General features: G+C 42.1%; 1 protein-coding gene and 1 pseudogene across 3 annotated transcripts; both read right to left on the bottom strand.

Moving 5' to 3' along the window:
* Positions 1-3,287: 3,287 nt before the first annotated feature.
* LOC141414243 (U4 spliceosomal RNA) lies at positions 3,288-3,371 on the bottom strand (annotated as a pseudogene).
* Positions 3,372-7,855: 4,484 nt separating this feature from the next.
* Positions 7,856-17,011, bottom strand: Rab29 (RAB29, member RAS oncogene family). Of its 3 annotated transcripts, none has more exons than XM_020177467.2 (5): positions 16,429-17,011; positions 14,363-14,434; positions 13,448-13,629; positions 13,039-13,160; positions 7,856-12,748 (listed from the first exon to the last, which is right to left on the bottom strand). In XM_020177467.2, the coding sequence occupies exons 1-5, from the start codon at positions 16,550-16,552 to the stop codon at positions 12,634-12,636; spliced, it is 615 nt and encodes a 204-aa protein (XP_020033056.1). In that variant the 5' UTR covers positions 16,553-17,011; the 3' UTR covers positions 7,856-12,633. The 3 variants fall into 3 exon arrangements, with proteins under 3 accessions (XP_020033056.1, XP_020033073.1, XP_073904599.1); XM_020177484.2 differs by lacking the exon at positions 16,429-17,011 and adding an exon at positions 16,334-16,393; XM_074048498.1 differs by lacking the exons at positions 14,363-14,434; positions 16,429-17,011 and adding an exon at positions 13,739-13,881.
* Positions 17,012-25,050: the final 8,039 nt, after the last annotated feature.

The raw sequence follows: 25,050 nt of genomic DNA, 5'->3' as shown, positions 1-25,050 counted from the left end.
GAATCCCTGTAGGAATAGCTAAGGTATACCTCATAATATGATTTGAATTTTAAATCTCCCCTAAAGCCCATATGCTAAAGACATGGTGGTATGCCTATGGTTGCTATCAGGAGATTGCAGAAAGTTTAGGAGGTGGGGCCTAGTGGAAGTTGGATCATTTGGAATGTGTCCTTGAAGGGGATAATTGGGACCCCATACAGTGAGTGGCTTTGCTTTGCCACAAGCTCCCCACCATGATGTTCTGCCTCTCCACAGGCCCAAAGAGATAAGGCTAAGCAATGATGAACTGAAACATCTGAAGCTGTGTACAAAATAAATCTTTCTTCTTCAACTTTTTTTTTGGTGGGACTGGGATTTGAACTCAGAGCTTTTGGGCTTGCAAAGCAGGTACTCTCCCTCCAATCCCAATTTTTCTTCTTTTCAGGTTGATTTATTTCAGGTATTTTATCACAGTGATGGGAAACTGACTACATACACATCCCAACATTGTAAAAAGACTTCAATCCCTGACACAGGCAACTTTGATAATCAACTGAAGATGCAGTCCCCAAATAACAACAACCTTTTCTGAAGGTCTCCCTTTGTAAAATCTGTCTTATCTAAGGGAAGAGAATGTACAGTCCACCAGCAAAGCATTAAGCAAGTTATCTTTTATCTCTTCCATGTAATGCTACCCACTGTCCTGTATTTCTTTTAATTTGGTTAAAAAAATACATAACATAAATTTTACCATTCCAGCCACTTTTTTTTTTGGCAGTACTGAGGCTTAAACTCAGGGTCTCACATTTGATAGACAGGAGCTCTACCACTTGAGGCACTCCACCAGTCCCTCAGTCACTTTTAAGTGTGCAATCTATAGCATTAAGCATGTTCACATTGTTGTGCAACCATTACCACCACACACCTCCAGAAGGTTGTCATCTTTCCCATCTGAGAGTCTGTATCCACTAACTACACCCTCCTCAGTCCCTGGCAGTCACACTGGACTTTCTGTGTGTCTGAATTTGACTACTCTAGGTGCCTCATGTAAGTGAAATCATTCTGCATAGTCCCTTTGCAACTGGTTTATTTCATATAGCATAATATCTTCTGGGTTCATTGGTATTGCAGCATGTGCCAATATTGTCTTTTTTCAAAGAAATATATGTATACAGCACATTTTTCATCATTTACTTATTAATAGACGCTTAGGTTGCTTTTCACCTTCTGGGGCTATTGTGAATAGTGCAGTTATGCACATGAGAATACAAATATCTGAGTCCCTGCTTTCACTTCTTTTGGGCATCTATTCAGAAGTGGAGTTGCTAGATCATATGGGAATTCTTCATATTTTTTTGAGGAATTGCCATATGGTTTTCCATTGTGGCTATACCATTTTACATTTCCACCAGCAGTGTGGAAGTGCTTCAGTTTCTCCACATTCTTACAAACATTTTTTTTTTAAGTTTTATTTTTGCAGTACTGGGGCTTGAACTCAGGGTCTTCACCTTGAGCCACTCCACCAGCCTTTTTTTGTGAAAAGGTTTTTCCAATTAGGGTCTTGTGAACTATTTGCCTGGGCTGGCTTTGAACCACAATCCTCCTGATCTCTGCCTCCTATGTAGCTAGGATTACAGGTGTGAGCCACCAGTGCCCAGCATTTTTCTTCTTCTTTTTTTTAATACCATCCTAATTGGTATCCAAATATATTTACACTAAGTGTATTATCATTCATAGTACTGTCAAAATGCCAGCGCTGAAGTTGGGGTGGTGTAGTGATCAGAGTGGCATTGTTGGAGGTTGTTTTATTAGGACAAGTTGCAATTATTTTAGCAAATACCATTATTTAGTATTATGGGCTGAGGCAGAGGATTCTTGTTACTCATTAATGAGATAATGAATGGAACTAGCCATAGTCAACATGACCAGGCAAGTGGAAAGTCCAGAACAGGTTTTCTAGGACTTGGCCTGGTAGTGTAGTCCAAGGACAGTGTACGGATGACCAGTGAAGGTGAGGGTATACCCTACTTCTCTCTTCATCAAAGCTTCAGATAACATCTCCCTCTCCTCCATTTGCTCATTTATTCACTCAATATTTCAACTAACACTGTCTTAGGAAGAGAAATTACTTCTCAAGAAGGAAATTATTTGAATCTTGAACTTTCTTTTGCTTTTTTTTTTTTTTTTTCTGGTGCTGGGGACCGAACTCAGGGCCTTGCACCTGCTAGACAAGCGCTCTTCCACTGAGCTAAATCCCCAACCCCGAGACTTGAAGTTTCAATTTACTTTTTAGTGGGCAAGTTCAGAACTACGCCTACTAGAGCCAAGAGAACCTGGAATGCAGTTTCAAGGTCAGTTCCCTCTAGCCCATCTCCAAAACAATCTGCCCTGTGTGCCTGTCTCAACCACAGCTTGTTTGTTGGAAACTGAAGAAAGACACTGATTATATGATAGGTCAGGTTTCAGAAGCACCATCTGACAACCCTGAAGGAATAATATGTACAATAAGACAGACTATGAAAACAAAAAAGGATCAGGTGACAGAAAAGGCAGTTATTCCTTTTCTTGGAAAATGAGATCTGGAGCCTGGTGCAGTAGTGGTTGGCTGCAGTCCCAGCTACTCAGGAGGCTGAGGCATGAGGATCACTTGCACCCAGGAGCTCAAGACAACCTGGGCAAGATAGTGAGATCACCCATCCATATAAAAAATTTCTAATTGCTTCCTACACCAATGCTTCATTTCACTTGTGATTTTAGTAGTATTTTCAGAAGTAGCCTTTTCCTTCTCCCGTGCATGTGTTAAAGACAGTAACAGGTGAGGATACATGTCCGTGTGCAGCATGAGCCTTATGTGCATGAGGCCCTCAGTTCTCTCTGGTAGCCCCCACCCCACAAAAAAAGGGAAGACCTTAAGAATTGGCAGTACCAGTAGGACTGATGAGTCTTCCATATCCCTAATGAAAAACCATTTCTTTCAAAGGTGATGAAGCTGGAAATGCTATTAAAAAATTGTTACCACTCATTCTGTGCAGAGCACTTCCAGTTCTTGTTTTTTTTTTTAAGTGGAATTGGGGTTTAGAACCACCCAGGGCTTCATGTTTGCAATGCAGGCACTCTATTGCTTGAGCCTCAGCTTCAGTCCATTTTGTTCCTGTTATTTTGGATATGGGGGTCTCACTAGCTCTTTGCCCTGGCTATCCTTGAACCACAATCCTCCTGACCTCAGCCTCCCAAGTAGCTAGGATTACAGGCATGAGCCCTGGGGTATGACTGAGACAGTGCCTTGTTATATAGTCCAGGCTGGCCTAGAATTTGCGGGAGAAGTTTTCAGTTAGCAATAACTGCACCTCAGATAAACCTCATTGGCTTAGATACTGCCACAGTGCAAAGCTGGCCTGAAATTTGTGATTCGCCTGCCTCAGGCTCCCCAGGGCTGAGAATACCCAGCTTTTTTTCTTTCCTCTTTGGTACTGGGGAGTTAAGGGCCTTGAGCTTGCTAGTCAAGTGCTCTACCACTTGAGCTATGTCCCAAGGCCTTTTTGCTTTTATTTTGTTTTTCAGATACTGTCTCCCAATAACTTTGCCTGGGCTGGCCTTGAATGGTGATCTTCCTACTTCCACCTCCCAAGTAGCTTGGATTATAGACATGCACCACAACCACTTGGCATACCCAGCTATTTTTAAATTTCTACTTCCAACCTGCTGACTCTGTGCCCCACCACTCTAAAATACAAGATGGGACAGAAGAGCTGTGTGTCTGGTTAGTCCCTGTACAACCCAGAGGCTGAGTAGTCTGCTTGGAGATAAGCTAATGGTTAAGGAAGATGCTCCAGGCTGCTGGAGTGGCTCAAGTGGTAGAGCACTTACCTAGCTAAGCTTGTGGGTCCTGGGTTCAAACCCCAGTACTACCCAAACAAAAAAAGATGATGCTCCTTTGTCATTATTTTCCTTGGGCATTTATTGTTTTGCTCCAGACTTCCACCTTCCTTTTCACTTTGAAAAATGTTAAGAGCTACACTTAGGTGAATTTGTGCTGCTAAAACAATAAAAACATACAACTTGACATTCATTTTAAATTGAAGAAAAAAATCCAAGACTGTTACTTGCTGTTTTACTGGACACCAATGAAATCTACGGAAGACTTGCCCTTGTAACATTGGAGGCATAGCTTTATCTATCTAAACCACTGACAAATATTGCTGAAAAAGAAGGCCCCAAGGTATAACAGAGACCTGAACTAGTAATCAAGAATATCTGATTCTGAGCTGTGATTTACTAAGTAAATCACAAACACCTTGTGCCTCAGCACAGCAACTCTCAAACACCTTGTGCCTCAACTCCTTCAGCTGTAGAGGAGGATAATTATATTGGACCTTTCCTACTCCACAAGGTTAACATAATAGCAAGAAAAAGGTGGAATCACTTGGGAAAGTAGTTTATGTATTGTGAAGCACAGTGGGCAATTGAACGAGATCTCACTACTTCATTGAAGGAAAAATCTGACCGTCACCAGTAGGTTTATTCCTCCAGCAAAACATGACTATCCTTCAACTCTGGGAACAGGGCCTTCTGACAACTTCCAGATGCAAAAAAAGTGGCAGTGAGGTGATGACAATCAGCCTGTGCAGTACTGGGAATGTCCAAATTGTTGTCTTTCCACACCTCCTAACTATTCCTGGGAGAATCGATCTACTCCATCTGTGACCAGTACAAGTGCAATTCTTCTGACTAGTGCCAGCCTGTGTCTCTGAGTTCCAGCCCAACACCCCCTAACTGCCTAGGCACACATTTCCACTTGACTGTCTAGAAGCTGTTTCTCTGTGCAAAAAGTCATCTTCTTTTCCTGACTCCCCCAATGTGGCCAACAGTAGCACTTTTTACAGATTTACTGAGGCATAACTGACAAACAAAAATTGTATATAAAGTTTTACATGATGTTTTGCATATATTGTAAAATGATTACCACAACCAAACTAATTAATATGTCTATCATCTTGCATATTAACTTTTTCTTTGGTGTGGTGAGAAAGCTTAAGGAGTTTACTCTTGGCAAATTTCAAGTATATAATACATTATTACCAACCATAGTCACCATACTGTGCATTTAGGTCTCCAAAGCATTTATTTTATAACTGAACGTTTGCACCCCTTGATGATGATCTCCTCATTTCCCCTGGCTGCTGGCTCCTGGTAACCACCCTTTTACTCTTTTTCTATAAGTTCAACTTTTTTCAGATCCCACATATAAGTGAGATCTTGAGATCATGAGATCATGTCTCGCTGTGTCTGGCTTATTTCACTCTTGTTATTATGGTCTGACTGCTTGTGTCCCTCCAAAGCTCATTTGTTGAAATCTAACCACCAATGTATTGGTAATAAGAAGTGGGGCCTTCGGGAGGTGACTAGGTCTCCAGGGTGGAGCCCTCTGAATGGAATTAGTGCCCTTCTAAAAGAGGCTTGGGGCGAGGGACATGGCTCAGTGGTGCTTGCATGGGGTGAACAAGGCTTGGTTTGGTCCCCAGAACCAAAGAAACAACAAAAATCTAGCGTGAGAGAGATTTTTTTGCTCCTCTGTGAGGACACAGCAACCAGGTTTATGAAGCAGAGTACACTCAATAGTACCAAATCTGCTGGCATATTGATCTTGGACTTGCCAGACTGTAGTACTGTGAGCAGTAAATTTCTGCTGTCTATAAATTACCCAGTTCAAAATCTTTTATTGTTATAGTGGCCCAAACAAACTACAACTCCCTCCACCTGTGATGAACATCCACCTGTCTCTGAGCAAGGTCTGCCATTCACTGCAGACCTTGCTCAGTGTCTTCATCCACTTTATCCCATCTATCTCAAATGCATTTCCTCCTATAGTCCTCCTATAGTTGCTCTGCTCTCATCCAGCTCCACTGCCCTCTCTTTACACTTTCTTGACTTCCCTCCTCATCCCCACCACTGTAAGTAGACTTGGCCCTCCCTGCATTGAGACGCAGTTCTGCTTTCTGGAGTACCCTTTCTGGCCAGGAGCCTTTTCTTCTTCAGGCCTGCATCCTACAAACCAAATGAAGTACGTGGCAGGGCTGAGGATGTAGGTTAGTGGTAGAGCACTGCCTAGCATGCGGAAGGCTCTGGATTTGATCTACAGCATTGTAAAAGAAACAAACAAACAAAGTACCTGGCGCACGGTAGGTACCACTATTGGTTACAAGAATGACTTACACAATCTACAGTCACCTCTCTAACCCTATTCCCACTTCTCTGCACACAAACCTTTTGGTCTGTAGTCTCCTTCCCAAATTTGCATAAGAATTTTAAACTCCCTTTCTTCTCAACCTGAAATCCCATACCACCAATTTCTCAATTTTAATACATCTCAAATCCTACTACTTTTTTTTTAATCTGATGCTGTAGCTCAGAGGTAAGAGCTTACCTAGCATGTGGGAGGTCCTGAGTTCAAGTCCTACACATGCAAAAAACAAACAAACCCCAAGCCAGAAAAAACAAAAAACCTTTTTTGACCTTGTGCATCTTTGGATACTGATAGGTCTTTTGCTTTTTCTTTTCTTTTTTTTTGCAGTACTAGGATTTGAAATCAGGGCCTACACCTTGAGCCACTCTACCAGTCCTTTTTTGTGGCGAGTTTTTTCAAGGTAGGGTCTCTCTATCTGCCTGGGCTGTCTTGGAACCTCAACCCTCCTGATCTCTGCCTCCTGAGTAGCTACGTTACAGGTGTGAACCACCAGCCCCCGGCTGGCATAGGTCTTTATTATCTCCTACAATTCCTCCCAACACTGGATATATAAAAGTGTGCACCCAGAAATACTTTAGGTATGAGCATAGTTACATAAAAAACTTGCATAAAAGTTGATTGAAAGCAAATTTGCTGAAATGGAAACACCTGTTTTGGTTCGGTTGTGGGACTATGAGTGGTTTGGATTTTTCTTTTTTGCAGTGCTTGGGATCAAGCCCAGGGTCCCACACATGGTAGGCAAGTACTCCACCACTGAACTACACACCAGCCCCATCTTCACTTTTCTTGATGAGTAGCTGTTACATTTTTCATTATAAAAGGATTGGAAATTTTATCTGCCCATTTAATAACTTATTTTCTTTCTACTGCACCATAAACTTGTGCTAGTCAGGTTTTTTGTTGCTGAGACAAAATACCTGAGAAACTCAACTTAAAAGATTAATTTTGGTTCACAGTCTCAGAGGTCTGCTGGCTCCATTGCTAAGAGCCAGTGGTGAGGCAGAGCATCAAGGCAGAGAGGGTATAGTAGAGAAGAGCTGCTCACTTCATGGAAGCCAGGAAGCAGAGAGACAGAGAGGAAGTAGCAGGGACATAATACACTCTTCAGTGACCCACTTCCTCCAACTAGACTCACCTCCCAGTTTCCATCATCTCCTACTAATGCCATCAAATTATGATCCCATCAAAGGGTTATTCCATTGAGTAGATAAGTGCCCTCATAAGCTAATCATTTCCCAAAGCCCTTTAGCTGGCAACTAAGCTTTTAACACATGAAATTTAAACCATAACACTTGTTAAACAGAAAAACTTCAAAGAGGCCACTATCAACACACACATATTTACAAAGTGTAGTATAGCAAAGGGCTAATTCTGGAATCACTTTTCTTTGTAATCATTGTTATTTGCTAGCTGTCTAAGCTTCAGAATACTCTTAATTTTTTGGCCTCAGTTTCCTCCTATATTTACCTCCTGGGGTCATTGGAAAATAAAAAAAATCTATGTGATGTGCTTAAGAGAATATGTGGTTTACAGCAAACACTCTGATTAACGTTAGCTACTGTCAGCAACAGTTGAAAATAGAATGGCTGTTATAATCCCCAAACTTGCAAACAAAAAAATTGATACTCAAAATTAAACGACAGTCACTGTATTTGGTGACATATCTTAGTAAGTACAACTTGTCAATTAAACATCTTACAAAATGTCTCCACTGTGTGCTATTCAAGCTGCACTTAATTTGGTCCCAAATTTAATCACATATCTCTATTCCATACATGAACACGTTCTTAAAAGCTATCTAACACAAACCAAGAGCTTCAAACCCCTAAGGGCTCAGTTCTAGTTCTCTAAATGTCTAGGCTTATTTTCTAAAATGGGTTTTTTCAGGCCAAATGTTTCCCAGAAACCTAACTGACAGAATGGAGCTGGGGAATGAGAAGACATGCAGTTATGTCTTGGCTTTATTACAAATGCAACCGGCTGCCTTTCAGTCAGTCAAATTTTGAGACATTTGTTCCCTCAAACATAAATTAGGAAGAACCATTTGCTTTCTTATTTCAAAGATGGTATAAGAGGCACATACAACTTGCAGATCTGGGGAAAGAGTTCTATATAAAATTAGGTATTGGTATTCAGTGTTTTGGACTCATGATAAATCATAAAATCTTCTCTCCTTCCTCTTCCTATTTGTTTTCTTCTCTTTATCCCCATTAACAATATAATGAGTTCCAAACGAAATGGACTTTAACTTGACTGTGAAGCAAATTAGAGTGTGAAGAAAAGGTAATTAAATAGTACCCATCACTCAGGAAGTACTGCTAAGAGTATGTGATGGTTAAGTTTATGTCAACTTTACTGGGCCTCCAGGTACCCAGATATTTGATCAAACGCTATTCTGTTTCTGTGAGGATGTTTTGAATGAGATTAATTTTGTAAAGTCAATTGCCCTCCCTAATGTGGGTAGGTCTCATCCAGTCAGCTGAAGGCCTGAGTAGGAAGAACAAAAGACTGCTGTATCTCCTGCCTGACATCCTTCAAACTGGGACATTAGCGCTTCCACTCTCCTGGCCTTTGTGACTCAAACTGGGACACTGGCTCTGTAGATTTTGGTCCTGACAGTGTCCATAATAGTGTAAAATAATTCCTATACTACAAACATGTATATTTGTATCTCTATATATTTAAGGCTCTCTGTATTCTTCTCACTCTCTATTATTAGCCGTTTCCTTGGAGAACCTTAATACAAAACAATACTATTATTATACTGAAATTCTCCAGATAGAATTTGAGAGAATTTAGATCATGCTTGAAAAGTAAAGGAAAGCAGGGTTTTTCTAACAACAAAAGTCATATATAGACATAGCCTGCAGTCTGGTATTTATGGTGGAATTAAAAAGACACATAGAGATTTTTCCAATATACATCATCTTCCGGTGACTTCTTATCTATCCTGACCTGCAGCTTTGGAGACTATTACCATTATTATTATTTTGGCAGCATTGGGGTTTGAACTCAAGGCCTCACTCTTTCTAGGCAGGCACACTGTCACTATAACTTGAGCTACTCTGCCAGCCCTTTTTTTATGATGGGTTTTTTTCAAGATAGGGTCTCATGAACTATTTGCCTGGTGCTGGCTTTGAACCATGATCCTCCTGAGTAGTAAGGATTATTATTAATAGAGAAGTCACTTACACAGCTCAGGAATCTTCCCATATTGATGTGGTCCAAGAAGGGTGGAGGGGAAGATGGCACTGAGGTTTGTTTCCTTGGGTAATCTGGTCACTGGATTTTACAGAATTCCATGGAGGTTTTTACAACATCTAACCATGGCCTTAGCTCATGTCAAGTGCAAGCCACTGCTACAAAAGGATAATTATAGGCAAGTAAAGCCTGATGTGAGATGAAGTAGTATCCTGAGGACACAAGAAAAACCACCTAAAGTTAACCTGTAGATAGTAAAAAAAATGAGGAACCCAATTATACCTCAGCAGTAGAGAGGCACAGTGAATTAGGGAAATCAACTTGGAGTAATTCTAGCTAATTAGTAGTAATAAAGAGCAAATCATCATACTGCAGAAGGCCTGCCCTGCACTAACAGCCCCTTTTCCCTGCTTATTTGGTCACTTGCTACTGTGTTAAAAAAATAAAACCAAGGCAGTCACTATCCCAAAGCTCTGACCTCAACCCTTTTTTGGATTTCTCAGAACACCCTGTAGGGAAATCTTGTTTTCTTTTTGACCAAACACCAGCTGAGTGGTTGGAGGGGCATCTTGTCCCAAAGACAGAAACATCTCCAGGGAGAGGGGTACAATAATATCCATGTTCTAGACAAGTTCACCAAAAAAGTAGCATCCAAATGATGGGACCTGATTATTTTTATATAATCACATTTCTACTGATGTAAATATTTTCTTCTTTCTCATCTTATGTTTTCCTCTTCTTTATGGAAAGAGGCATACAAAATTAGCTATATTTTAGTTCCTCCTTTAATTAAGGCCCAGGCCTATCATGTTCAACAATTGAGAGAGAAACTTCAGAAAAGCTGCCAGGCCAGTCTCTGATAATACTCAAAAAGGCAGGCAGATCCTGAGTCAGCAAATGGGAAAAGAAAGTATATTCACTTTTTAAATGATAACATCTCCAGTTTTGCAGGTGTTACATCAAGTACTGAATTTGTACTAGGCAACTGGTCCTAAGTAATGGGTACTATTAAAGTAACAAACAGAATATTTACCTTCCTTTAAAAAGAAGGTATTTCAAGAGGAAAGTCCATTTCTACAATATTAGAATTACCAGTATAAAACAGCACTTTAATAAACTCATATTAAAGGCCCTAACTACTAACTACCATGACTATAAGACCCAGTTCTCATTCATTTATGATCTTGTAGGGATTCAAACCAGATAATAAAAATCATTTTTCTCTGCATATAAATGGAATTTGTTACTCCAGTATTTTCAATCACTGTAATCAAAGCCCTACCTAAAAATGGTAACACAAAAGAGAATTTCAAAGTCATAAGACTGAGCAAGTTACATCAAGTAGCAATAAGAAAAAAGTTGGGCATGGTAGTGCACTCCTGTAATCCCAGCACTTGGAAGGCTGAGGCAGAATTGTAAGTTCGAGGCCAGCCTAGTCTACATAGTAAGACTCCGTCTAAAAAAACCAGCTAACCAGCTTAACAAACCAAAACAATGACTCCCCTTCTCCTTGGTATTTGGCTTCTGGACCTTCTTTTCATTTTCTTTTAATACAGGGTCTCACTATGTGGGTGATTGTTCTGCCTCAGCCTCCCAAGTGCTGGGATTACAGGTGTGTACCACCACACTGGCTTCCGGCCCTTTGGAGAGTGATTTTCAAAGTCTAGTGTGTGTTCGAACCACTGGAGAGCTAAGAGAGCATACAGAAGCTTTACATAAAAAAGGCCTGGGCTTCCATCATGACTAAGTTCTCTAGCACTGGTTTCCAAACTCAGTTGATCAGAATCACTCAGGAAGCTTTGAAAGGAACACATTCCCAGGCTTCAGCACTGGAAATTTTGATTCAATAGGCTTGAGATTAGGACCCAGAAAAATTTAAAACATGAAAAAAATTTAAACAAACTCCAGGTGGTTTTGTTTGTTTGTTTTTTTGCAGTGCTGGGGTTTGAACTCAGGGCCTACACTTTGAGCCACTCCACCAGCCCTTTTTTGTGATAGATTTTTTTCAAGATAGGGTCTCTCAAACTATTTGTCTGGGCTGACTTCAAACTGCTATTCTCCTGATGTCTGCCTTGTGAGTAGCTAGGATTATAGGCGTGAGCCATCAGTGCCTGGCTTCCAGATGGTTTTGATAGGCCACATTTGGGAACCACTGACTTAGCACACTTATTTGAGGCCTGTCCAAAAACTTCAGGCCTATAAGTTCACTATGAATATTCATAACCCTGGGTAGGCTGTAAATCATTATCCTGGGAAGAATTTAACAAATTAAACTGTCTAGAAATGATTCGATACTAAGAACACTTCCCAATTTGGCACTTAAATTACCTAATGATTTTCTGTCTATCCATTTTCCACCTGAAGGCCAAAGCCCACGCATAATGTTTGCTTCCTGTGGCTATGAAGTACTACCCACCCAGTGTTCATAAAACTGCATTCCGTTCTGTTAACCTCTTCCTCTTCCCTTCGGTCTGATGTGAGAAGCAGACCTATTTCAGGGCACCCAGCCAACTGATATCACTTGCAGCATTATGCATCAAGATTGTCTTGGTGCACACCTGTAATTCCAACAGTCAGGAGGCTGAGGCAGGAGGATAATGAGGACAAGGCCAGCCTGGACTAGAAAGTGAGACCTATCTCCAGAAAAAAGAAAAGGCATCAATGTATAACTCCAAATCCCTGCCTCTACCCTACTGGTGAACAAACACTAGAAAATCCTAATGTGAGAATTAGTTTCTTCATGGGACAAAATATTATCATTACACAAAATAAGATGTTGAAAAGTTTGACCATTCTTTTGTTTGTTTTTGAGACAGAGTCTTGCAGTGTTAACTCAGGTTGGCCTTGAACTGGCCCTCTTCTTGTCTCAGCCTCCGGAGAGCTGGGAGAATTACAATTGAATTAATTTAAGAATTACAATTTTTAAAACACAGATCTGATTTCTAATCCTTCTCACAAAATTCCAGATCACAAATTGAGGGATGAGAAGATGGTTCTCCTACAGAAGGCACTTACCGTTGAGCACATAGGCCAACAGTAAGTCAGAGCAACATACAGGAGATGCAGAAATAAACATAAGTCACAATGTCCTTTCTAGTCAGTTGGCAAGACAGTTCAAATGTTCTTAAGTTTTTTATGCTAGGTGGGAAGCCAAAGGGAAGAGATAAAAAGACCTCCTAGAACTAGAACGGGATACAAGCCAAATGCTACTAGCAGCAGGTCCAGCTGGAGGAGGACTTGGTTTGTAGATTGATGTAGTTCCCTTGAGTTGACAAAGACATGCTGTCTTCTCTGGAATTGTTCATCATCTTTTCAATGAGGACCCTAGAAAAAAACAAATGAAAACAAAGCCTGAGAAGCTAGATGGAGGAAAGGGAGAAATGGCAGACATTGTCTTGTCATCAAACAGCATTCAGTAAAAATATTAGCCATAAATGCCCCTTTGTCCCAAATTGTGGTGGGAGAGCAGACAGTATTCCTGACTTTCAGGGGTTGGCATTCCAGTGGCTCAGTCTTTCTTGTTTCCTCAGAAACCAGAAAAGAATGTCCATGGGGCTACAGTGGAAGGTAGATAAATCTGTGTGCCTGTCCCCAGAGTGGCATGAATTACTCACCTCATGGCCTCATTAATATTTTTGTTCTCCTTGACTGATGTTTCTGTCCAACCTGTGAAACCATTCTCTTTACTGAACCGGTCGATCTGGTCCCGGTTCACTGCCCAAGGGTACAGATCACACTGGCAAAGAGAACACATAAAAGGCAACACCATCAACTTTCAAGGAAGAGGAACGTGCTCAGATACCTATGGGGTTAAAACATTTCTTCATCAATGGCTAAGAATGCTAGCATCTAAAATCTGCAGTCAATACTGTTCCAAAGAAAGTCATGCTCTCAATATCTCTTGAAAGGAGGAAGAACTGATTATGCCATCTTGAAAAGGGGGAACAAAGGTCCAGAATCAGAAGGCATTTTAGAGATGCTTACTTCTGGCCAAAGACAGATTTTCCTAGATTGGCCACATACCTTGTTGGCCAAGAGTAGGCAGGGTACTGGCTCTCCATTGGGCAGTGTGAGCTTGCTGTCCAGGTCCTGCTTCCATCTCTGGCTGTTGCTGAAGGTAGTGGCATTGGTGACATCAAACATAATAACACAAGCAGAGGCATCTCGATAGTATAGTCGTGTCATAGAGGTGAAGCGCTCTTGCCCTGGGGAGAAGAGAGAGTTCTGCAGAAGGTGATTCTGAAAACCACCCTCACCACTCTCTCTTCCCTGGGAGACAGGGCAATATGTATATGTGGTAGAGGGGCCACTCACCTCCCTCTGACTCTTGGTTTTCTATCTATCACACAGAGGGATTATTAAACCCAATTATCTCCAAGGCAGATTCTGTACCCAGACGGCCGAGTTTTAAATCCCTGCTCTGTCATTTACTATCTATTCGACTTTAAGCAAATCAGGCTTGTAGTGCTTCAGATTTCTCATCTGTAAAGGACAATAAAAGCTTTCATGACAGGGTTGTTGTGAGGATTAATGACTCAGTAAATCTGAAACACTTAGAAAAGAAGTTAGCACATAATAAGGGTTCGTTATTATTACTGTTTCTATTTTCTGGAGATCTTGTTTCTCACCAGGGTCAGCTAAAAACCTAGAAAAAGCACCTGCCCCTGCAGTGGGAGTGTCCATCTATGAACTGGACAGTCCACCACTTTACAAGCCCTTTCGCCCACACAGAGAGTGTACCACATCTACTCAGGACAAAACATCTCCCCTGAATCATCTGTAAAAGCTCTACCTACTCAGCTCATGTGTCCACAGGGCAGCTTAATCATTCTAGCTTCAGGAAAAAATTCCTGGTTTTCCCGCCCCACTGTTTTCCTGAGAGCTTGCTGGTTAAATCAACATTGCTTCCCTTGTTTCTATCTGGTCTTCCCAGTTTACCTGCAATATCCCACAGCTGGAGCCGCACCATCTCTGAGTCAGACCACTGGAGAACCTTCAGAGCGAAATCCACTGAAAATATATGATATTATACTTCAATAAAGTTTACTTTAAAAAAAATCCAGGGATTAAACGAAGATCAAATATGCAATGACAACCCTAGGTACATGCAACTCCAATTCCCTTTATTTATTTTTAAGTCCTTGAAGGCTGAGTGGAGCTCACACTTGTGTGGGACAGATAATTCACACTCATTCTCCAAAGGGTTTCCAGCTTTTCTTCCCCTGTCAAACCAATTTATTTGATATTACTCGTCTCTATGGCTGGGGACAGGAGGGTGAGAATGAGAGTGAAAAGAACTTTGTTCTTAGGTTAAACAGCTTCTGGGAGACTTTAGGGGTTTTCTCAGTGAAGGGATGATGGGAAGATGGAGGAAACGAAGTAATTGTGGTCAATTTTGTATCTTCCACATTCAATTTCACTATTGGTTTCTAATCAAATTGTATTTTGAGAAAAATACACTCTGGGGAATTCTACATCCTCCATAAAACTATAGGAATTATCTCAGTCAGAAATGGGATAAATGAAGAAAGTCCCAGAGGACTCCTAGGAATAGGACACTACATGGATGATGCTTAAGAGCTGTACTGGAGGGCTGGGGGCATGGCTCAAGTGGTAGAGCGCATGCCTGGCAAGTGCAAGGCCCTGAGTTCAAACCCCAGTACTGCCCAAAATAAAAATAAATGCTGGACTCTACCCGCAAAGTAGATGCTGAGTCCACAAACACGTATGTTAGGGGAAAAACCTTTTTTGCTAAGGAGAGAGATAGAATAATTTCTGACGTTTGGAAATATATTCTTCCACGTCCATGACAGAAATAAAACTAGGAGAAACTCAGAATAAACACTAAAAAAAGGAAACTAGCCAGAGTTAGATCCTTTACCAAAGGAAAAGCAGTACAATTGGCAAAAATTAATTAGTAGGCCACTTAACCCAAATCCATCAAATAAGGACTCTCACATTATTGAGGAATAGGGGCAGGGTAGTTAGGAAAACAGTCTTTGAAACTTTAAATCCTTGAGTTTGCTAGATATTCTTAAGGAGGATATTTTAATTGCAAAATAAATAGTTGCTAATTTAAAAAACTTTCATATGTAACACATCAGCACACATTTTCAAAATTTACACTAGTATTTTTTTCTTTAAAAATTCTTCTAAGAGAGATAAATAAAAACTTTAATTACTCTTTCCCATCACCAGTGTTCTTAGCTAAATACCCTCTAATTAACAAAAAAGATATTTCTACTTCTGAAAAAAATAGGTCCGTTGAGTCCCAAGGCCAGGCTGGGAAACAAACGAGTTAACTCTTGGTGTTCCCTTCCTCCCTTCCCTGCCCAGTGTTGGAAGACAGACCACTGAAGTGGTGCATTCACCTCTGAAGAATTCTGCACATTCTTCCAAGAATTCCTAGGTTACCTTTATTTAAACAATCAACAGACAAGACCCAACAATATTAGCTCTGATGGACATCTGGGCCAAGGGACTCGTTTGGGGATCTGGTGTCCCCAGCCTCCCCCGCCCCCAAACACACACACAGTGCTCTCCACATCCTAGGGTCCCTCAGCCCAGTCAGCTCCCTGGGTTCTCCTTTCTAGGCCAAGTTAAGTACCTCTCTCTTCCTTCCTCAAAGCTGCCTGCCACTTCAGCGGGAGGCAGGGCCACAGCGCCCGCCGGTATCTCACCGGGCCCTACAGAGGGTCTCTGGGCCGGTGCTGGATGGACAGATTTTGCCCCAGACAGCTCAGACGGCTGCAGGAGCTCACAGATCGCCCTGGCTCGCACTCATCTTCCCCTCCCGTTGCTCGTCTTCACACCTTCGGATTCTATCTTTCCAGGCTGTAAAATACCTAACTGGGGGGTCCCAGGAGAGGTATGAAATGAAACATCCAGCTATTAGTCCCAGACACCTACCTCCAGACCCGAGAAAGGGCCTGAGGACATGCTCCCCACCCACTTGCGTGTCCATCTTGATCCGGATGGGTCGGGGTGCACCCGGGGCGTCTTACCTCCCACCGTGGACTTGTAGTGTTTGCTGAAGCTGTCCTGGGAATATCGCTGGACCAGCGACGTCTTGCCCACCGCCGCGTCCCCCACCACCAGCACTTTGAACAGGTGATCTCGGCTGCTCATGGCTAGCGGGGTCAGCGTTCTCGGGACGTGGGAAGTCGCTTATTTTAACCCCTTTGGCTCCGGGTCCTTTTCAAAGTGAAGTTAAGCATTTCCACCCCCAACCCCTGCCCGTCGAAGCTCCTCTGACGAGAAAGCAGAAAAGGAAACTTTGCACTCAAGCTATGCGCGCTTCCTCCCCGCGCGGCCGCAGCAGGGGTGGGGCGCAGGGCGGGAATTCGAGCCCCCTCGGCGGTTCACACCTTCTCCTCCGCCCTGCCCCTGCGGAGCCTCACCCACAGGTACTGCCCCCGAGCGCCCCAGTCAGCGCCTGAACCCCGGCCGGCTCAATACAAGGCTGGGGACGGACGATAAGGGCCCTCCCTTCCTTGCACAGGCCAACTTGTGGGGCGTAGAGTCAATTCCTCCGCCCTGTCCCGCCCCTGAAGTCACGGACCCCTCTCTCGCTTTAATTCGCAAGCGTCACGTTCGGGGCTGCACGGAGAACTATGTTTCCCAGCGTACCTCGCGACGCAGACGCCTAGAGAGTACGGAGACATGCGCGCACAACCTTCTGGGAAATGTAGTTTATTTACTGTTGCGTTTTGAGAAAACCTACATAGTTTCAAGGTTTTCAAACTCCTCCAACCGTTCAGAATCTTATTTTAAAACAATTCTAGGCCAGGAATCATCCCTTCAGAGGAGGTCTGTTCGACATCATCTTGCCTGCCTAAATTTGTCCCCAGATCATTTTCTCATATCTTTAAAGGTTTTATGGAATTAATATTAAAACTTATTTCATAGCTGGTGGTATGGCTCAAACTGTAGGGAACCTTCTTAGCAATAAGAAGCCTTGCGTTCGCCCCACACACAAAATAAATAAAAATTATTCCATTAATAAACGCCCAAGCCTTACCTGCCATGCTCCAAACGAAGTCTATTTCCTATTTTTTTCATTTAGACAATCCCTGGACCTTATGAACATGATCGCATATTTTCCATATGATCCGGCAAATTCAGGGAAACGACCCAAGTGACCAATCCTTAGAAAAATGCGTACCAAAAGTTACAACAGCATTTGTTAACATTTCTACCCAGGAGGCAACAATCAGGAGGATTGGAAGCTAGCCCGGGAAAATAGTTCGCGAGACCCTATCTCGAAAAACCCTTCACAAAAAAGGGCTGGTGGAGTGACTCAATGTGTAGGCCCTGAGTTCAAGCCACAGTACTGCAAAACAAAACAAAACAAAACAAAAACAAAAACAAAAACAAACCAGTTACAGCACTTAATAATTAGCCATAGCAGTAAAGACAGATAACAAGAGACAGTTCCTCATTCACACTTCCACAATCTTTATGTTAGCCAGACCAACTCATACATGTATCATTTGCAACAAAAGGTTATTGCAGTACACTGGTATCCCTTTTCCATTTGTTGCTGCTATTTTTCCTCAACAACCATAACACTACAGGTTGGCAAATATTTTTAATTGTCTAGTCTATAATTTTTCTGACCTTCCTGTCCTTTAAATAGGAGTTAGTGGGACCTGAGCTCCATGGCAAGCAAAAATGAGCTTCATTTTCTATGCTTTTCCCAGGAAGAAGAGAAACCTCAGGCTGGTGAGAAAACAGCCCACCATCCAGCACAGTGAAATCTTGCCCAGGTGTCCTGATGGACTACTGCTTACATTATGTAAGCAAAGAACAACATATTCAGCCCAAAATGCTTTTGACCCAGGTACAGATGGTTAGGCTAGGCTACTCTCTTTAAGGACTCAAGTTTCTCAGTTCCTATTTGCCTTGACCTTGTTGACCACTCCAAACATTTGTTTCCCACATGGCTTCTGTGATGCTATTCTGTCTTTTTTATCGTCTTACTTTGATGATCACTTTTTTTTTCTTTCAGATTTCTCTCCTTCCTATCTCCCCCCTAAGTATTTACATTACTTTGAATATTTTTGCTTTTTGAGACAGGGTTTTACTTTGTAGTCCAGGCTGACCTCAAACTTATGTGGCCCAAGCTCCTCCTGCCTCATTCTCCTGAGTTTGCCACCATGCCCAGCCCTCCCCCTGCCCCCAATGCTTGATTCAGTCCCTGCAGGAATGGCCTTTTGGCCCATCTTCCCTGCATGCAATAAACCATAAAGATCCTTTAGAACGGATGCTTTCACATAACAAGGCCAGAAAATAGCCTTGATCACCAGAGGCTGGTTAATTGGGGCTCTATTGAACCTGAATAAACAAACTCTCAAATAGCCTTTTATCTTCTGCTAGCTTCTGCCCCCTCCCTCTAATGCTTAGTAACATCCCAAGAATTTAAATCTCTAGTCCAGATACTCATTTATCCTGTCCTTCCTTCACAAATGTATTGCTCTTTGTCTAAAAAGTATAAAAGCATGGTGTTCTTGTCATTTCTTTATATTCAGTCTCTTGTACATGTAAATTTAATAAAAGAAAACTTTTGTACTCCTAGATCCTACATAAGAAATAAGGGGTGATAGAGCATATCTCTTTCTCCCCTACACTGGGTTTCTATAATTTCCTGTTTATTGTCGTCCCTGCTTAGTTCATCCTATACAACCTACCAGCATGATTTTCCTAAAACATCATTGTTTGTTTCTGCATTGTTAGCCGACTATCTTGCCTAAACTGGCAACCTCCCTGAGCCAGTGTTGGTCCCCACTGCCCCACTAACCAACTTCATTTCACATCGTCAAGTGAGAATTGCACACTTCCAAAAGATGAAAACCTTATGCCTTTTGGGGGTAGGGAGTAGTACTAGGGTTTGAACTCAGGGCTTCACACTTACTAGGCAGGTGCTCTACCAGTTGAGCCATTCTGCCAGCCCTTTTGTGTGTGGGGTATTTTAGAGATAGGGTCTCACAAGCCACTTGCTCTGGGCTGGCTCCAAACTGCTATCCTCCTGATCTCAGCCTCCAAAGGAGATAGGATTATAGGTGTGAGCCAACAGCGCCTGGGTCCCCACTCCCCTTGTACTCTTTAAAAATACAAGTTCATTTTTGATTTCCTATCAGATGCTTCAGCTATCAGTATACTTTTCAGGTTTTATTCCACACATCTAAATGTTTCCATACTTGAAGTGCTCAAACTTTAGCATGAATAAGAATTATGCATGGAGCCAGGGGCTGGTGGCTCACGCCTGTAATCCTAGTTACTCAGGAGGCAGAGATCAGGAGGACCAAGGTTCAAAGCCAGCACGGGCAAATAGTTCTGCAAGACCCTGTCTCGAAAAACCCTTCACAAAAACAGGGCTGGTGGAGTAGCTCAAGGTAAAGTCCCTGAGTTCAAGCCTCAGTACTAAAAAAAAAAAAAAAAAGCATTATGTGTGGTAAATATAGACATTCTGATTGTGTAGGGCCAGGGTAGGGCCCTGGGGAATCTGCATCAAAGCCAGATTCCATGTTGAGTAACACTTGACTTAATTATCGACTCATTTATGGACATTTCCCTTATTATTGCAGCCTTCTGACAAGTAGTCACCTGTGGCATTTCCATTCTGTTTGACTTTTGGTAACTTAACTATGTGACCAATTTATAATTATTTAACTTACAAGTAAACAGCACATTTTGCAAAGTAAACAGAAACTTCAACATTTTGGTTTTGGCCTGGCCATCTGCAAGACAAACTTCTCTTAGTTTTCCAAATCACAAAGGTGGGGAGTGAAGACTTAAGAGGAAGCTTTGCAAATTTCTGCTGCTCCCCTAAGCCACAGAGTTTCTATCAGAGAAGGAATCTTATTCTGTTGGTGGGGTAGGATATGTATTTCTTTCATACTGAGTCGCAATTCTGACTGCAATTTCCCAAAGAGACAGTTATTTATAAATAAGAAAAAGGAAAAACATACTCAGAGTGCCAAACAACCGATTTACATTTTTGGAACACAGTGTTTTGGAAACTGGAGAAAGTGGCCAGTTTTATGCTGTTACTATTACACTTTTGATGGATGTCTGCCTTTCTTGTCTTTTTAACTTTTTGCTTTTCATTTTTTATTTTGAAAAAATTTAAGCCTGTAGAAAAGACACAAGAAGAGAACAATGCATACTATATGTCCTTCAGCTGATTTACTAATAATTAACTTTTTGCCATGTTTGCCTTGTCTCTGTATGTACATGTGTTGAACCATTTGAAAGCAAGTGGCAGACACTTAACTTACTTAACTACTTAACTACCAAGTGTGGTAGACACTTAACAACTCCAACCTGTAGTTACTAATAATGAAATTCTACAGAAGCAAAATACCATGATCATACCTGAGAAAATTAGCTTTAGTTCAATGATGTCATCTAATGAACAGTTTACATTTAAACTTCTCCATAGCTTCACCTCTGATCCAGAATGTAAGGTTTCTGCATGGCATTTGATTATTCTGTCTGTCTCTCCTCTCCTCTCCTTCCCCTCCCCTCCCTTCTCCTCTCCTTCTTTCTCCCCCTCTCCCTTCCCTCCCCTCCCCTCCCCTCTGCTTCTCCCTCTCCTCTCTCCTAGGTAATGGAACCCAGGGCCTCATGCATGCTAGGCAAGTGCTCTACCACTGAGCCACATCTCCAGCTCTCCTTAGTTTCTTTTGATCTAGGACTATGCTGTGTCTGATACAGGACTCAGTAGCTATGTGTAATTATTTATACTTACATTAACATTAAATAAGTTAAAAAGCCAATTTATCAATGACCTAGACACATTTCAATAGCCACATTTGACCAGTGGCTACTGTGTTGGGTGGTATAGACATAGATTATTTCCATCACTACAAAAAGGTCTGTTGGATGACACCATTCTGTAGCAATCCCGTCTCTCCCCTCCCCCGCCCCGCCTCTTTATTTTAAATAATACTGTCTTTCTTCATAAAGAGTTTTGGCTGGTTGTCTTGTAGGAAGTCCCATAGTTTGTATTGTTTGTGTCCTCAAGATTAGGCAAATAGGAGAAACATTTTTGGCAAGTGCCCTCTACAGAGGATGTGTTACACATCTTAGGTAGTTATTAGTGATGCCTACAGTATGTATTCAACAAACACTTATTGAAGAAATTGTCTGCTTCCAGGTACTCTCCTAAGGGCTTGGAAGCTTGACTTCAAAAAGTTTATAGGCTCTCCAGAGCCTGCAATCCATCATTGTCCTAGGAACAGAGAACACAAAGTGAAGACGAAGGTGACCCAGCAAGTGGCACAGAGGAGAGGGATGGACCTAGAGAAGGGTAAGGCTGTGGAGCAACAGCTATTCCTCAGCCCCAAGCTCCAGACTCTCTTCAGTGTTCACAGCATGGTGGTAATTTCTGTGGGGGAGGGTACGGCAGCTTAGAAAAATGCCTGTGACCCAGCCAAGCATTCAGCTGGAAAGCTCTGTAGTAAGGTGCCCAAGGAAACCCTCTCAAGAGAGAGATTGGCAAGTTCAAAGGGCAGCCTGCTCTTCATGCCTTGAGCAGTTTATGAAGTCTAGGGAGTCGTGGAGTATTTAGGGAAACATCAAAAATAGCCTTTACTGCTTGTGTTGCACGATTTGGCTTCTTCCATCGATACCCTCCCTCTTATTCCAATAAGGACCAGAGAAAGAAGAGAGAAAAGGAGCAGGAGCTAGAGAGAAATTTTGGCTTAAAAGACTGAGTGTGTGGTCCCAGCTGTCCTGGGACCCGTGGCTCTGGGAAAGTAGCATAAGCCAAAGGAGTAAGTTGGGAGGATTCTGTTCTAGTTTCATATGTATTTTCTCCTCCTCCTCCCTCCTCCTTCTCTCCTCCCCTTTTTCCTCTCTCCTCTCCTCTCCCTCCCTTCCTCCTTCCTTCTTTCCTTTTTTTAATACAAGGTCTTGCTATGCAGCCCAAGCTGGCCTTAAACTATGTAACCTAGGCTGGCATCAGACTTGACATCTTCCTGCTCCTCCTTTCAAGTGCTGTTCCCGTGTCCAAAAGCAGAAATTAGTGTTCCTATGGGCCGTCCATAGGATGACAACCCACCCCTCCCCAGCCATCTGGAAACACCAAGGGATTACACTGACTGAAGGTATAAACGTATCTCGAGATGGAGTGTTGATGTGAAGAGAAGTTGGTCAGCCTGAAGGCAAAGAAAGGCAAGAATTGACCATACCTCTTCGGGCTCTGTCTGGCAGAGGGACCAGAGTCTCCCAGGAGGATGTGCCCCTCTGTCCTGTGTCTTTATTGCAGAAATTCATGCAGCCAACCCACAAGGGCTGATGCCATTGTATTTATTTTGAAGCTATCGATATCTATGTATACTTTTTTTGTGTGTGTGGTATTGGGGCTTGAACTCAGGGCCTTCACCTTGAGCAACTCTGCCAGCCCTTTTTTGTAATGGGTATTTTCAAGATAGGGCCTCACAAACTACTTACCAGGCTGGCTTCAAACCGCGATCCTCCTGATCTCTGCCTCCTGAGTAGTTAGGATTACAGGCGTGAGCCACCAGCGCCTGGCCTTTTTTTTTTTTTTTTTTTCTGTAGTACTCGTGTTTGAAGTCAGGACCTTGTGCTTGCTAGCCAGGTGCTCTGTCATTTGAGTCATGCCTCCAGTCCTTGGATGTCTAAAACTAACTCGTCTGCTAGGATTCCAGACTTCCCAGGTACCTCCTGATCATCTGTTCTTCCATGAAGTTTGTTTGCAGGGAACAAATGTACTGGTCAGGCTGATGTGCCTGTCCCGCCCACTAACCAGGTTGCATCTGGTCTCATGGACAGGCCTCTGTGAATTTGTGGGTGTGAGTCAGCTCCCCGTGTGACATAATTTCTGAATGGGTCTGGGTTTCTGAGCCCAGAGGATGAGGCTAGACTCAGGGTCATGGTGCATTCCCCAGTGGAGGCCTCTTGGTGAAGCTGGCATTCCATACTGCAGAGTTGGGTTCTCCAAATGTAACAACTTCTTTACTCACTGGTTCCTTAGTGTTCTCCCAGATTGTGTATTCTGAGTATTTCTTTTCTTACTTTGCTACTGAAAGTTCAGCTGATTCAACCCATGTTATATCATTGTAATAATAAAGCTTCTTTGTGGTGTTACACCACAAAGAGGTCATTATTTTCCCATTTCAGGGATCATAAAAGGCTAATAATGGCCACAAGATGAGAGAGCTAGTATCCAAATCTTTGTCTGTTTACCTCTATTACTATTTTTTAAAATTAAGGCCGAGTGTGGTGGCATATACCTGTAATACCAGCACTTGGGAGGCTGATGCAGGGGGACTGAGAATTTGATGCCAACCTGAGCTATAGCACAAGACCCTGTTTAAACCAAAAAAAAAAAAAAAAAAGAAAGAAAATTAAGCTGTGTGTAGGGACTAAGGTGATTTCCAAGAGAAGAGTATAGTATTCTCTGTGCTTTTTTCTAAGAGTTTCCTAATTTCAAGAGGCTGGCAGAATGGTTCAAGTGGTAGAGCACCTCCCTAGCAAGTGTGAGGCCCTGGGTTCAAATCCCAGTACCACAAAAAATTAGCATTTAATATTAGAGTTTCCTCATTTCAAAAGCGGGCAACAGAACCCTTACTTATTGACATGATAGTAAAAAGAGTATGTCCTGATTGGAAAAGGCAACCTGGTAGTTGTGTCTGGCTTAGAGGAACAGAATTCTAGGTTCTTCTCAGAGGATTCTAGCTGCTAGCTTTGACCCTATATAACCTAGATGCTAAGTCAAGTGAGAAATACAGAATGCAGACATGAGCGGGCACATGATGGATTGTTCTGTCTTCCAGAGCAGTGAGAAAATGAGTGGTTATCTCTTGGGACCTCGGGCAATGTTGACATCTCCCTCTGCTTCTCTGAACCTATATGGAAGGGCAATTTGCTTTTTGGCCTTCCACTCAGACCAGAGTAATATTTTGTCTTTGACATCTGGGGTAGGTCAGTTATCTGCTTAAAATCTTCAGTTTCTCTGTCATGGATTTCTAACTCCTAAAAAAGACAAACACTTGAAAGTTATACACATGACAGTTCATGGCAGACAAAGACAGATAAAATGTGTCTCAGGCAGGTCACAGTTTGGCACTCCCTTAAAACAATGTTATTTGTTCAAAATTTCCTTCACTTAGCATTTGACTATAATGCAAAGTATTTATGTTCAAAATAAAGAATTTGTATCATATGAGGATAATTATGACAAAACATTCAAACTTAGTTGGGTTTTGTCACTAATAGCTAGATAGGATTAGTCACTGACACTTAACTATATACATGAATACAGTCATAAATTATATTTAAAAATTCCTTCCTGATTGGCTAAACTATCTTTAATTTTTTGCAATTTGTTTTCTTTTTGGTGATTTAAAGAAAAATCTTCTAAGAGTTCTTGGAGCCAAATTACAAGACTTAGACAATGAAACACAGTACAGTACAGTGAAAGCCCTGTACTGTGCATCAGTGTTTCTGAATTTTAGCTGAAGGAGGCTAGTAACTTTAGGAGGCTGTAAGCTGACTGATCTCAGGGTTGGAAATGCCCCTTGTTACTCTATTGCAAAACTATCGACAGAGATAGGCTGGTGCCTGGGAGGTGTGTTTTAAAATGACCATTGGAAAAC

This window comes from Castor canadensis, chromosome 11 (assembly GCF_047511655.1).
Source record: "Castor canadensis chromosome 11, mCasCan1.hap1v2, whole genome shotgun sequence".
Taxonomy (NCBI): Eukaryota; Metazoa; Chordata; class Mammalia; order Rodentia; family Castoridae; genus Castor; species Castor canadensis.
This window is presented reverse-complemented; position numbering and strand designations above follow the sequence as displayed.

Bases quoted from the DNA above. Each gene is read 5' to 3' on its own strand.
- Rab29 (XM_020177467.2), bottom strand. From the start codon at position 16,552: ATGAGCAGCCGAGATCACCTGTTCAAAGTGCTGGTGGTGGGGGACGCG. The intron at 14,435-16,428 runs GTAAGACGCCCC...ATATATTTTCAG, and splicing joins CTACAAGTCCACGGTGGGAG to TGGATTTCGCTCTGAAGGTT. The intron at 12,749-13,038 runs GTGAGTAATTCA...GTTTTTTTCTAG, and splicing joins AATATTAATGAGGCCATGAG to GGTCCTCATTGAAAAGATGA.